The sequence below is a fragment of the Schistocerca piceifrons genome, chromosome 2 (assembly GCF_021461385.2).
Source record: "Schistocerca piceifrons isolate TAMUIC-IGC-003096 chromosome 2, iqSchPice1.1, whole genome shotgun sequence".
Lineage (NCBI taxonomy): Eukaryota > Metazoa > Arthropoda > Insecta > Orthoptera > Acrididae > Schistocerca > Schistocerca piceifrons.
Genome location: NC_060139.1, coordinates 581,446,196 through 581,460,003, shown reverse-complemented (window position 1 = coordinate 581,460,003; position 13,808 = coordinate 581,446,196). Strand labels below are relative to the sequence as shown.

At 42.4% G+C, this 13,808-nt stretch overlaps 2 protein-coding genes across 3 annotated transcripts in view; one reads left to right on the top strand and one right to left on the bottom strand.

The window, feature by feature from the left end:
• Window positions 1–8,059, bottom strand: part of LOC124775609 (transcription factor GATA-6-like) — a 519,105-nt gene extending 511,046 nt beyond the window's left edge. Inside the window, exon 1 of the mRNA XM_047250439.1 lies at window positions 7,983–8,059. Within this exon, the coding sequence (XP_047106395.1) occupies window positions 7,983–8,016 (34 nt within the window). The 5' untranslated portion in view covers window positions 8,017–8,059. The remainder of the gene's footprint in view (window positions 1–7,982) is intronic.
• The window catches only part of LOC124776965, a 252,457-nt gene continuing 246,260 nt past the window's right edge, over window positions 7,612–13,808 (top strand). The window contains exon 1 of one of the 2 annotated variants that reach the window (XM_047252205.1): window positions 7,612–7,905. The gene's annotated coding sequence lies outside the window, so the exon portion shown is untranslated. The remainder of the gene's footprint in view (window positions 7,906–13,808) is intronic. The other variant, XM_047252204.1, reaches the window with a different exon arrangement.

The window sequence follows — 13,808 nt, the reverse complement described above, 5'->3', positions numbered from 1 at the left end:
CAGACTTCGGTTCATTGGTAGAATACTAGAGAAATACACTCAGTCTATATAAAAGACTGCTTAAAAAACACTCATGCGACACATCCTTGAATATTGCTCGTGACCGTAGGTTCCATGTTCAAAAGGACTAACAGATCATATTGACCGTATAAAAAAAGTGTCAGCTCCAAGAGTCCAGCAAATGCCTTACTTCCACAGTTTCAAGATTCATTATTAAGCGAATCAGTGATGTAATTAATCCACGTTCGTTGGCTGAGAGTATACGAATTCCATGTGGTCAAGGGAGAAAACTGGTGGATAAGTATGTCAAGGATAAGTCTCAGATTGTCAGTAGTGCCAATATTTTTTTTGGTTTTTAATGAGTGTAATGTTACGGAATTAAATCGAGCGACAGTTAGGGAATTAGAATAGATAATTTAGTAGATGTTATTGGGGTAGCAAAATAACAGAAGACGGCCGAAGTAGAGAGGATACAAAATGCCGACTGTAAATAGCAATAAAAGTGTACAAAAGAGAAATTTCCAAATTTCGAATATAAATTTAAGTCTTTTTGGAAGATATTTGATTGCAGTGAAGGATCGTGCAGAAATGAAACTTGGAGTACATACAGTTTAGACAAGAATATAATAGAAGCTTTTGTAATGTGCTGCTTCCGGATAATCCTGAAGAATGCACAGGTGTGGACAAATCATCATCATCATCATCATCACCATCATCATCATTTAAGACTGATTATGTCTTTCAGCGTTTAGTCTGGACTCTGGAGCATAGTACCCCTTATAAAATTCCTCCATTATCCCCTATTCAGTGCTAACATTGGTGCCTCTTCTGATGTTAAGCCTATTACTTCAAAATCATTCTTTACCGAATCCAGGTACCTTCTCCTTGGTCTACCCCGACTCCTACCCTCTACTGCTGAACCCATGAGTCCCTTGGGTAACCTCGCTTCTCCCATGCGTGTAACATGACCCCACCATCTAAGCCTGTTCGCCCTGACTGCTACATCTATAGAGTTCATTCCAAGTTTTTCTTTTATTTCCTCATTGTGGGCACCCTCCTTCCATTGTTCCCATCCACTAGTACCTGCAATCATCCAAGCTACTTTCATATCCTTAACCTCAACCTTATTGATAAGGTAACCTGAATCCAACCAGCTTTCGCTCCCATACAACAAAGTTGGTCGAAAGATTGAACGGTGCACAGATAACTTAGTCTTGGTACTGACTTCCTTCTTGCAGAAGAGAGTAGATCGTAGCTGAGCGCTCACTGCATTAGCTTTGCTACACCTCGCTTCCAGTTCTTTCACTATGTTGCCATGCTGTGAGAATATGCATCCTAAGTACTTGAAAGCGTCCACCTGTTCTAACTTTGTTCCTCCTACTTGGCACTCAATCCGTTTATATCTCTTTCCCACTGATATTACTTTCGATTTGGAGATGCTAATCTTCATACCATAGTCCTTACATTTCTGACCTAGCTCTGAGATATATATGAGTGGCCAAGTAAGTGGTCCTGACAGTCGGGATACAAGTTACTTTGGAATAAGGCTGGGAATCTCGGACATGTTCTGAGTCGTGGTCACCTTTGTGCTCAGACGGCAAAGACTACCAAATCCTCCGGTTAGTCCCTCAACCGTTAGGGGTAAACCTCAATGGGACCCGGGGCAACTAAGGCTAGCAACCTGCTTCCCTGGTACTTTAAACATGATGCTAGCAACAATCAGAGCAAAATGCCTCGAACCTTTGGTGTGGACAAATACGTGAAAAAAACATTACCGTACCTAATATGGATAAAAAACACAGTTCCCGTTCAAAACAGCTTCCACTTGTCTCGGAATTGATAAATACACCTCCTGTAAGGTTTTCAAGAAAATCTTACACCATTCTTCCTGCAAAATAGTGCTAAGTTCAAATAAAGGTGATGGAGGTGGATAGCTCCCTTCTCTCCAAAGTAGATCACAGTGGCTCAATAATATTGAGATTGGTGACTGTGGTGTTCAAGGAAGATGTGGCAAGTCATTCTTGTGCTCACAAAACCAATGCTGGGAGATGCAAGCAGTGTGAACAGGTGCCCTATCATCTTGCAACACAGCACCACTATTTGGGAACAAACACCGTACCACGGAATGGATCTGACCACCCAAAATGGTCATATAATCTTTGGCAGTAACGCGACCTCACAGAGTAACCACGGGGCTCATGGAATACCACGATAAGGCTGCCCACATCAAAATCGAACCTCCGCCATTGTTCACTCTTGGGACGTAAACTCGGCCAGAAGTTATGAACAGTCTGAAGCGATACTCATCGGACCAAATGACTTCCTTCCACAGCTCCATAGTCCATGATTTATGGCTTCACCACTACGATTTTCTGTTACCGGCATTTGCGTCCCAGATCAGTGCTAGCTCGCCCTGCATTTATGGAGTTCTATTCGTGTTGTTTTGGTGCTGAAGTTCTGCAGGGACTTTTGCATCTGTCATCCTCTTATTTTTCGTCAAAATCCTCATCAATAACCATCTGTCACAATCACTCAACACACAGTTTCGCCCGCGTTGTGACTACTGAGCGGGTGATGTTTTTGTGCTTTCCCTGTATGCGGTATAAATCTTAGATAACTTGCCTCTTGAATCACCAAACTCTTCCACTTGATTGTTTATGGAATCACCTACCATACAAGGACCAAAAATTTTCCCACTATCAAATTCACTTACCCTCGACATAGTGCAGCCACAGCTATGCAAGACATTGCTATGAGCACTACTGACACTTGAAAAGTATTGATGGCATTGAACAGGTGCTGTTCGTGGTCAAATACAACAGCACAACCTGCAAGCTTGGTTAGAATCTGGATGTACGTTCAAGCATGAATTTCTCTCCGTAGTTCCATATTTTTATCAAACCCCTGTGCTGCTAGATCGGATAACTAATGAGCAGGTACTGATTCTAAATGAGGAGAAAATAAATTTTTTTATGTTGGAATCCATAAGGTCCCGTGGTGCAGCAGCCGTTGGATTTCGAGGAAGAAAGAACAGTGCTCAGTCCCGAACAGTCTGAATTTCATTGCAGATCGATTTCAACTACAGAATAGTCATCACCAGTGCATAAAACACCCGATGTGATCATACTGACGTGAAATTCAAGTTCATGTAGAGCACAATCTGAATACAGAAATATACACAGCAATCATTATAAAAGACACAGTTAGTGGAACCGAAGTGGTCAAGTTTAACACGAAACTCAGGCCTCGACCACTTTAGGTACACTACCTGTGTCTTTTGTAGTGACTGCCATGTGCATTTCGGTATTTAGTGTGGGCCACATGCGCCTGAACATGACGTCAGTGTGACCACATCAGGTGTTTTATGCACTGGTTATGACTATTCTGTAGCTGAAATCGATCTGCAGTACATTCAGATTGTTAGCAATTGATCGCTTTTCTTACTTCCTAAAAATAAATTTATAGCATAACATACTAGAAGAAGGGGTCTGTTGATTCGACAAATGTTGTGGTATCAATCAGTCTTCAGTTTCTTAATGGAGGGTAGTGTGGGAGGTAAAATTGTTGAGGGAGACTACAGATTCACTGCAGTAAGCAGGTTCAACTGGATGGGGGTTACAGTAATGATACAGAGACGGAGATACTTTGCTCGATATAGAGGAGCGAAGAGGGCTGCATCAAACCAATATTCTGACTGAAGAACACAACAGCACTGAGGCATAGTTGAGTGACATTGTTGTTAAAGAACGGAAATTTTCGTTTAATTCGAGGGTTAGGGGAAGGTAATGATGCAATGGATAAGGCGGGTGATCAGGGATGATGGAGGGCATCCCTAAGCACGCTTCTTCAAGTACGACTGTCAAAGAGAAAGATCTGGGGAAGCCACCACTCCGTCTACAGGCCACAAGTGGCCCATCGGGACCATCCGACCGCCGTGTCATCCTCAGTGGAGGATGCAGATAGGCGGGGCGTGTGGTCAGCACACCGCTCTCCCAGGCGTTATGATGGTATTCTTGACCGAAGCCGCTACTATTCGGTCGAGTAGCTCCTCAATTGACATCACGAGGCTGAATACACCCCGAAAAATGGCAACGGCGGATGGCGGCCTGGATGGTCACCCATCCAAGTACCGACCACGCCCGAGAGCGCTTAACTTAGGTCATCTCACGGGAACCGGTGTAACCACGGGGAAGCCACCGAAATGCAATCTATTCTAAATTGACATTACATGTACTGTTGTTCATGTGTCAGGGACATACGAGGGGCGCTCAATAAGCAATGCAAAAAAAATTTCTCGGCTAATTTCGCTTGAAAAAATGCGGAATTTGTTGTGGGACATTGTAGAATATTCTCGCTTCTGCCCTTATAGTTTCATGAAGTTGCGATAGGTGGCGGCGCTTTACGCAGCCTTGAAAATGGCGTCTGTAACGAAGGCTTCGACTATAAATATAATAGACTGGCCCGGACGTCATTTTCGTGGCTCCAACATCTCTGGGCCAAAGTCACGTGAATGTTGGCAAAACATGATTGTTTCGTGTTGCGCTTATGGCTGTACTCAGCGTTTTGTCGGGGGAAATGGCATTACATTTCACGTGTATAATAGTGCAGACGCGTTTATTGAAATCTGCTGAAGTGACATTTATGTGTTTTTTACACTTGAAATAGAGTATAACGTAAATTAAAGTGTTGAAAGTGATGCCTGTAATGTCACACTCATATTACATTTTGGAAAGTATCTGTGATAGTTCGGTTACAGAACTAAGTATAACTGTTTCTCGTTCCTACTCATAGGTTCCCTAAGGACGAAAACCGAAGACGTATTTGGATACAGGCCCTGAAACGGAAAAACTGTAAGCCATCTGTACATACACGCCTTTTTGTATATACAAGTGAGATTATAATAAGAGCACAGCACCTATAGTCGACACATGAAGAGAATTTTTTTCTACCTTCTAATAATATTAAATAAATGTAGGCTCCAAAATTATTTTCTGAAACTTCAAAGTCTCACCTTTCATCTAAAATATCTTTTTTTTTTAAAACTGATAGTTTAAACTTTTGTAAAAATAGTAGGAACTGAACCTTTGAAGTGCACTTAAAATTGATACTCTATAATGGACCTGCTCCTAAAGTCTACAATTTTGGCACCTATAGTTGACATAATTCCTGTAACCCATTTTCTTTTATATGTGACTAGAGCTCAAAACGCGGCGAATCCAATATTTAAAGTTTTGACACGAGCCCACTCTTACTGTTTAAAAGAATTTTAACGACATTTTACTTTAATTGACAGTTTATAGTAATTTCGTCCCGCTGCCCACCAGAGGGGCGTTCGATGTATTTGTTAGATTTTATAAATGGTACTGTGAACAAATCCAGGTCAAATTTAGTTCTGACATAATTTTTCGCAAATAAAAAAGTAATTTTTGTTGGAAGCGTTTGGCAGTCAATCGAGAAATGTGGGTAAAATACGATACAGACATAGGATGGCAGACCGCTGATTTGAAATCCCGCCGCGTTTTGCCAACAGTCACGTGGCTTATGTTGGAGCCACACCAGCCCTATAGCTTCTGCACAGCAAGGCCAGTCTACTAGTATCTCTGGTCGAAGAACGAAGGTGCGTTCCCAGCAGAGATCTGTCATTGAGTTCCTTTTCACGGGAAGCCTGAGTGTCGCAGATATTCAGAAGCCGGTTTTAGAATGTCTACGGAGGCCTAGTAGTGAACAAAAGCACGGTGAATCGTCTGTCATCATCAGAACGAGGTCGCGTAAACCTGTCCGATCCGTATTTTTGCTGGCCGTAAAAGTGAACAACCGTATTTCGCGGGACCTGTGGGGAAGATGAACTCCTGGATTCTGGGTTCCAGCGCTCTGAAACCCTACAACTGGCAGCACAAAAGTCATTGGGAGGAACACGTCCGAACTCAGTAGCAGAAGAGCGAAACGAAGTACACCAGTTCAAGTTGGTAGGCTTCCACGGTCGGGATTAATTCGAATAAAACCGTTTAGAAAGAGTTATTATAAAACGGCGTCGAGGAAAATTATATTTGCTGGGCGTAAGAACTGGCAGTGAGTCGGTGCGCTGTAACAATAGCAGTCAAGATACATGTAACGGAACTTGAATAGCGTATTTGCCTCTATTGGTTACGGTAGAGAGATCGATCTTTTGGTCCTGTCTGTATATTTATATATAATATTGCTTGAATAAAGGCTGGGCGAGTGTAAAGCTATCGTTAAAAACGCACGCCGCTCGATTCGTTACGATTTGGTCGGTCATAATAATAATAACATGCTTTTGAATACAATTAAAATATAACGGCGATACCTGTTTAGTGTTATTGGAAATAATATGTAGTAAATTAATGAGTAAGGTAGCCGATCCTATAAGAGGAGGTAAAATTGGGCATATTGAGGTGTTTTTCCTTATATCGACGAAGCCGATGGTACGGCGTCATTTTTCGTTTACTCTTAGAAATAAACAAGTAAAGAAGTGCTAATTGTGCTAGTGAAAAAATATTGGGGCGAGTTTTAAATAACGACGGTATACAATCAGAGTAACAAAAGGATATTTAGTTACACGAAATCGCGGATAGCGAAGTGTTGTCATGAAACTGAGTACACCTACAGGGCGGTCAATTCCGGGATAATTCTATACGCATCTCACGAGGGACGCGGTATTGAGACAGTTTTTTTTTTAATTGTTTCGCGGAGAGCGGACTCCAATTTATGAAAAGGAGAAAAACTGTATCATTATCATTGACTGTTGGTATCGAGCAACCAAAACTGTTCATCAAAGGGTTTCGATGTGGCTTGCGGAGTATAAATGTAGATGTAGATGAACTTGGGAGTTAGGGTTCAGGCACTCACATACACTCCACATCAGAGTGTGAATGAGTGGTGAATGCGAAATAAAACTGTGAACAATGTTACGTTAAATAAAACAGAAGAAACGAGACAGTTGGTCATATTTGTTATTATTCCATAAACTGTAACATTTCTTATCGTTGTACGAAGCCTTTATAGACGATCGTTATGACAATTTGCTTCGAAGGGATCTCGTTACGAGTTAAATTTTGGGGACCTGGTCAAGAGGGGATAGTTCGTAGATCCTAACTACTGCAGCTATTCTGGAATCAGGTGCTACCGTGACTGTTGTGTGTTGTCAATGACTTAAGGTTACCATATCTCACGCTCTAAGACCGACGCGCCTTTCCACTTGGTATTACGGTGCCTCACGGCAACAACGACAACGCCGACGACGAGGGAAGATACGGTAGAGCGCCACCCCGCAGGCTCCGGCGCCAGCGACCCTCGCCTGTCGACCGCCGCCTGAACTGGGAGCACGCGAGCAACCGGCGCGGCGCGCTCCGCCGTTGTTCGCGGGCGGCAGCAAATTTCCGTTTTACGGCGAAGTAAAGCCGCTTATCGCGGCAGATAAATGCTGCCTGCGGCGGGAGCGGCGGCCGCGGCCGGTGGCGGGACGCTGTCGTACGTGAGGCTCGCCGGGCTGCACCCGCCGCGGTGCGCTGCGGTGCGGGCCCGCTATCGGCAGGCAGCCCGCGCCGAGGCGAACGAGCGCGCGCGCCCGCGATAATCACCGCCGCAAGACCGGAGTGGGGGATGATAGTGGCCAACAATCTCTCTTCTCGTGCCCAGCTGGGCCTAGTTTTTCCCCGGGTTCGGAGGCGGGAGGTCGCAGGACCGATCGCCGCCGCCGCCAGGCCGCTCCGCGACTCGCCGCGAGGGGATGTCTTCCCCCGAGAGGAGACGTCGTCACGTCGGAGGGTGACAACCGCGCGGCCGCAGTCAGTGATAGCTCCAGAGTGATTGTGAAGTGAATTCGTGGCAGTGCGTCACCTTCCAGGATCAGTGATGTGCGTAGCGAGGCGTGGAACTAAGTGAGAGGTAAGCACCTGTCGTGTGTACCGAGTCGGCGACGTCGCGCCTCGGTGGGAGCACGTGGCGGCAGCGCGGAGACTTACCGAAGAGGCGCAGATAGTCCTGCCGGGCAGCCATGGTCGTCTGCGGCTAGTGCGGTAGTGCAGGGCTTACTGCGCGTCGCCGCCGGCGCGTCCCGTGCTGCGGCCTCTGGCGGGAGCAGGGAGGGGGGGAGGGGCAGCACGCGGGGCGGGGGGAGCTCGCGGGGCCCGCGGTTCGCCGACCGCCAGCCACCACTCCGGCTCTCGCGTACACACCCGCCCTTGCCAAACAAATGTAGCGTACACCGCATTTTCATCCTTCGCAAAAAATATCTGATCGAATTATCATCCGCAACCTAGGAACATGTTTATAGAACAAAAATCTGCTTCAGTTGCTAGTAATTTCTTAATTTATTCCACGAACGGTTTCGAACAGTAAAGCTTCATCTTCAGGTGCCACCAAATAATTTGGGAACATAAACGTGCAGTGATCGGGTCAGTCAGTCATGGGGGTCACAACCATCTTAAACAAACGCGGACCTGCAACCACATTTCCGTGTCGTGCTATCCAGTCGCGAGCTGTGGTTGCTGCCTGACGCTCTCACGCGTTTGTTTGACGTGGGTACGACCCCCATGACTGATTGACCCGGCCGCCACACCTTTGCTTTCCCATAATTATTTGCACGATTTTACGAAGAATTGCTCTGGCACGACATATTTTTCGGCCTAAAGCCGCATATTCGGGCTACCTGCCGTTCGCCATAGTACTGATGATATTCAAAAGTCGTTCAAATGGCTCTGAGCACTATGCGACTTAACTTCTAAGGTCATCAGTCGCCTAGAACTTAGAACTAATTAAACCTAACTAACCTAAGGACATCACACACATCCATGCCGAGGCAGGATTCGAACCTGCGACCGTTGCGGTCGCTCGGCTCCAGACTGTAGCGCCCAGAACTGACGATATTCACTGAATAGTAAATTTTTACTAGGAGCGATGCGTGTATGCCTATGGCGTCTGGAGGTCGTTGCACCCAATGATGCAGCTTTATGCCGCGAAACCGGTTGCGTTTCAATAAACAACAATTTTGCCAGCTGTTAGCGGAATTCTTCCTGATATCATGCCTCTCAACGGTAGCGGATGCCCAGAAAATAAAATATAGTTTCTCATAATTATTTGAAGATGAAGCTTTATGCTTCGAATCCGGTGCCGGCCTGGGTGGCCGTGCGGTTCTAGGCGCTACAGTCTGGAACCGCGTGACCGCTACGGTCGCAGGTTCTAATCCTGCCTCGGGCGTGGACGTGTGTGCTGGCCTTAGGTTAGTTAGGTTTAAGTAGTTCTAAGTTCTAGGGGACTGATGACCTCAGAAGTTAAGTCCCATAGTGCTCAGAGCCATTTGAACCATTTTTTTTGAATCCGGTCGTGGAATACATTAAGAAATTATTGGCAACGAAAACGGATTTTTATTCTATAAATCCTTCACAAAAATTGACATATTTGCTCTTCACTCACTTTTGCTGTCCTTTTCAATTGCATGGTATGTTACGTTATTACGTTCTAAAATTGTTCAAATGGCTTTGAGCACTATGGGACTTAACATCTGAGGTCATCAGTCTCCTAGAACTTAGAAGTACTTAAACCTAACTAACCTAAGGACATCACACACATCCATGCCCGAGGCAGGATTCGAACCTGCTACCGTAACGGTCTTGCGGTTCCAGACTGAAGTGCCTAGAACCACTCAGCCACACCGGCCGGCTTATAACGTTCACATTTTCACGTCAGGTCCGTCTACATGCAGCTCAATAAAACCAATTTTGTCAACCCATATGCTTTTCGCCTACAATTTTTGTAAGCAGCACCAGTGGCCTGTAACGTATCCATATTTATGTTTTTATTATTTTATCAAACGGAGCATATTTGTCACAGGGAGTTATCCGCGATCCTTATTTACGCAAAGTTGTCGATTTTTCTGTCTGTGTATCCCAAATTTCATTTTGTAACGACCGGTTTTGGGTGCATTTATACAGTCGTTTTCCCTTCGCTCTATCTGCGAGTGGAACAAAATAGGAAATGACTAACAGTGGTACAAGATACGCTCCACCACGCAAAATAAGGTGGCTTGTTGAGTATGTATGTAAATGTACATGAAGACATAGATGTCGAATCCGTCCAATATTCATATCTGTTAAAGAATAAAACTAAATTACAATAGTATTCTAATCACGTGTTCACAGAAACTAAAAAACTTTATTCTTATTACAATATAAAAGTTGTAAAACTTTCGCGCCTTGTGTCTACAGAGGAGCCTGTCATAACGGAACAATTAGGTCTCACTCATATGCTAAAATCATAGCTGCATGCAGTCGCGTTATAGTAGAATTTTTAAGGAAATTCGATTGCTGCAGAACACTTGTAGCGTTACAAAATGCCCTGTACCCTTACTGACGGATCTAATATACAGTACTGAATTGTGTCATTTATAAAATATTCTAAAGCGTTAAACACAAAATCTTGAAGAGGAAAGCTTGGAAATCTTCTTTAATGTTTTGTGCATACTGGCTTGGAATATTTTATGTATCAATTATTTCAGTATTGGATTTTATATTTGTTAGTGCGTATAGAGGGCACTCTTTAATGCTACAGGAGTTTTGCATTAAACAAGTTTCTATTAAAAATTTTTAATATTTTTTTATTGAATAGGTTTTTAAAGCTAGGCAATTCTCAATAACGTTTTATGTATAATGTTTTGCAAAGTTTTATGTATGAATTGCTTCAGCATTGCGTGCAGAGGGAATTCTTTAACGATACAGGCGTTTTGCACATATCAAATTTCTTTTCGAGTTTTAATATAAACTGACTGATGCAACTATGGTTTTAGAATATGACACTGATTTGATTATCCCGTTAGGATGCCTTACTCTGTAACTACGAGGTATGATACAACTTTTGTATTGTAACTACATTAAAAGTTTTTTAGTTTTCGTAAACACAGAATTAGAACACAATTGTGATTTAGTTTTCTTTTTTAATAGATCTAAAGCTGGGCGGCGTTGGCCAAAGCGTCATCTTGAAATAAAAATAGCGATCAGCAGACACAAAAGAAACCAGTTCTATATATTTTTTTTGTTTTATGTACTTGTACGTTAAAAACAGTTCTGAGACTTTATGACTGTTTATAACCTGTATTCCCAGTAAATAAGTAAGAATTTGGAATATTATTATGTTACAGAAACACAGAAAGCGCTAGAACTGCTTTTTACCTGAAAATACAGTCTACAGCAGTTTATAGTATGTAAAGCAATATAACGTCCACGTTAATACATAAGAATATAACAGACCACTGATGAGACTTTTCAAAAAATAAAGGCGTAACACGTGTGGCATAGTTAAATTTGTTTTATTCGGTTGCATATAGACAGACCTAATGTGAAAACTATCAGCATTGCCAAGAAATTTCGCAATCATGGTTTGTACAACAGATTCTGTCGTACATCTGAACTTCCTGTGGTTTTAAGATTGTAACCAGTTTCGGTTTCACACGAACCATCTTCGTATCTGAATATGTTTCTTACCAGAACTTTTACGTTAAAAACAGTTCCGGGACTTTCTGACTGTTTATGACCTGTACTCCAAGTAAATAAGTAAAAATTTGGAATATTATTACGTTACAGAAACACAGACAGCGCTAGAACTGTTTTTCACCTGAAAATACAGTCTACAGCAGTTTAAAGTACACGTAGTAGGACACGTGCATCTCATCAGTAAATTTATATGCTATGTCACAGAATAATATGAGATGAACGAGTTACTCATGTAACAAACGAACAATTTTAAAAATGCAAGCAATCTTGGATAATAACATCAGTTGTTCGTATACGCCCGATACATCATTGCCCTGGACAACAATCGATCTTCAGGAACTGACTTTCGCCGTCGTGTGCATGTTAGTCCTAAAATGCTATTGATTTCTAGGTCATATGACTCCAGGCAGCTACTAAAGATCCATTGTGCTAGAAGATGGAGTTATATGACCCTGAAATAGATAGTATTGTGAACGGAGTAGAATGAGATCACAGGAAGTCATATGGATGGCTCGATGGATTTGAGTGTAGGGTGCGCGACATGTGTGTCATTGGCGGTAGAAAGGATAACGTCAGAACGGCTTCGAATGACATTTTAAGACCATGTGGAATAGGACTTAAAATCTTTGAAAAGTAACAATTGCCGAGACAAGATTTGCAGTACATCGTAACTAGTAGCTGCTTTATAAAAATAATCATCATTATGTGGAATTACAAACCATGTGTATCTGACAGTGAGAGCATGACTGTCTACTGTTAGTCGTTGCACACCAGATAATGACATAAACTTACTTATTTCTTAATTTCATTGATCGTACTCGATGTTTTTTCGAAACCACCAACAATGTATTTCATATCTAATTAATGAAACACTGTGCCAGTTGCAATTTTTATTATCTAGTACGACGAGAATGAGAATTTATTCTCATTATCAAATGCAAATGCTTGCATAAGTATTTTATAAGTATGTGAGATCTGCTTGTGCGTCGTTCTGCCTCTCCTGCCCTACAACCGTCATTTTGTGGTTTTTGACGTCATATAAGCAGAAAGGCGAGTGATAGTGTGTGTCGATTTCCGCTCAATAAAGAAGGCACAGTACGCTTAAAAAAAACTGCAGGGCAGGAGTGGCAGTACAACAAAGACGTTCATCATTAGAGACACCTCGTTAACTGAAGATTAAAAATCAGGCAAGGCGGAAAAGTCATTTGAAAAAATATTTTGGTATGTCCGGACGAACAGAAAATCCTTTGAAATGCACCATCATTCTGAAAAAATAACAGACGCTTTTATAAAGAGGCGACTGAAATTTAATAACAATTTGCGAGAATGGAAAATTCTAGCCTAAGCAAATTCTCACCCATTCCCTTTCAATGAAATATAAGAAGTACCGACTACTTAAAACTGAAAGAGAAATTCGTTTTACAGAAGGCATTATACTCGATATAACTAATTCAAAATAATAAGTGGTAGTTTGTGTTTTATACGAAACTTATTACGTTTATTGCGTCTCAGTGTGGAATAACGATTTAAACAATAATGCAGTGTGAAGTGTGGTGTAAGCGAGTGTAAAGCTTTTCATCTAAAGGTCTTCGGTTCAAGGTCTTGGGTTCTGTGTCCATTTGCTTCAAGAGATTTTTTAGTATTTTATGTGACTTACATCTTTGACAAGTCTTGTGTATGTGTGAAGAAATAAACATGCATCGTGGTTCCGACTGCAAATTAAACTCTAGATCCCTTCAGTAACAGACTATGTGGAGGAAGGCAAGAATGTATCACCTCAAATAACTCTAATTCACAGTAAATTATTTCACGTGAATAACAGCTGAATTTGCTGTTATGAATCAGGTACTTTAAGCCAAACGCTTCCATTCGTAAAACCATCGTCACTGCTTTGAAATGACATTACAGTCATAAATGTCTTATTTTACTTACCATGTACAGCGCGATATATACAAAAGAAACATTCCAGAATGAGATTTTCACTCTGCAGCGGAGTGTGCGCTGATATGAAACTTCCTGGCAGATTAAAACTGTGTGCCGGACCGAGGCAAAGGTCCCGAGTTCGAATCTCGGTCCGGCACACAGTTTTAATCTGCCAGGAAGTTTTAAAAGAAATATTGTTTAAGTTATCAAGATAAGGATTCAAGACCGTAAGAGAGCACAAAGAGGCGAATATTTTTGGAGTTCATGGTGGTGAAAAGGCATAGGAAGGAAACAAGTCAAATCAATAGACGACTGGCAGATTCTTTACTACCAGTTTAACATAGATCATCTGCACTCAAAATATTGCGCCTTACTTACTTC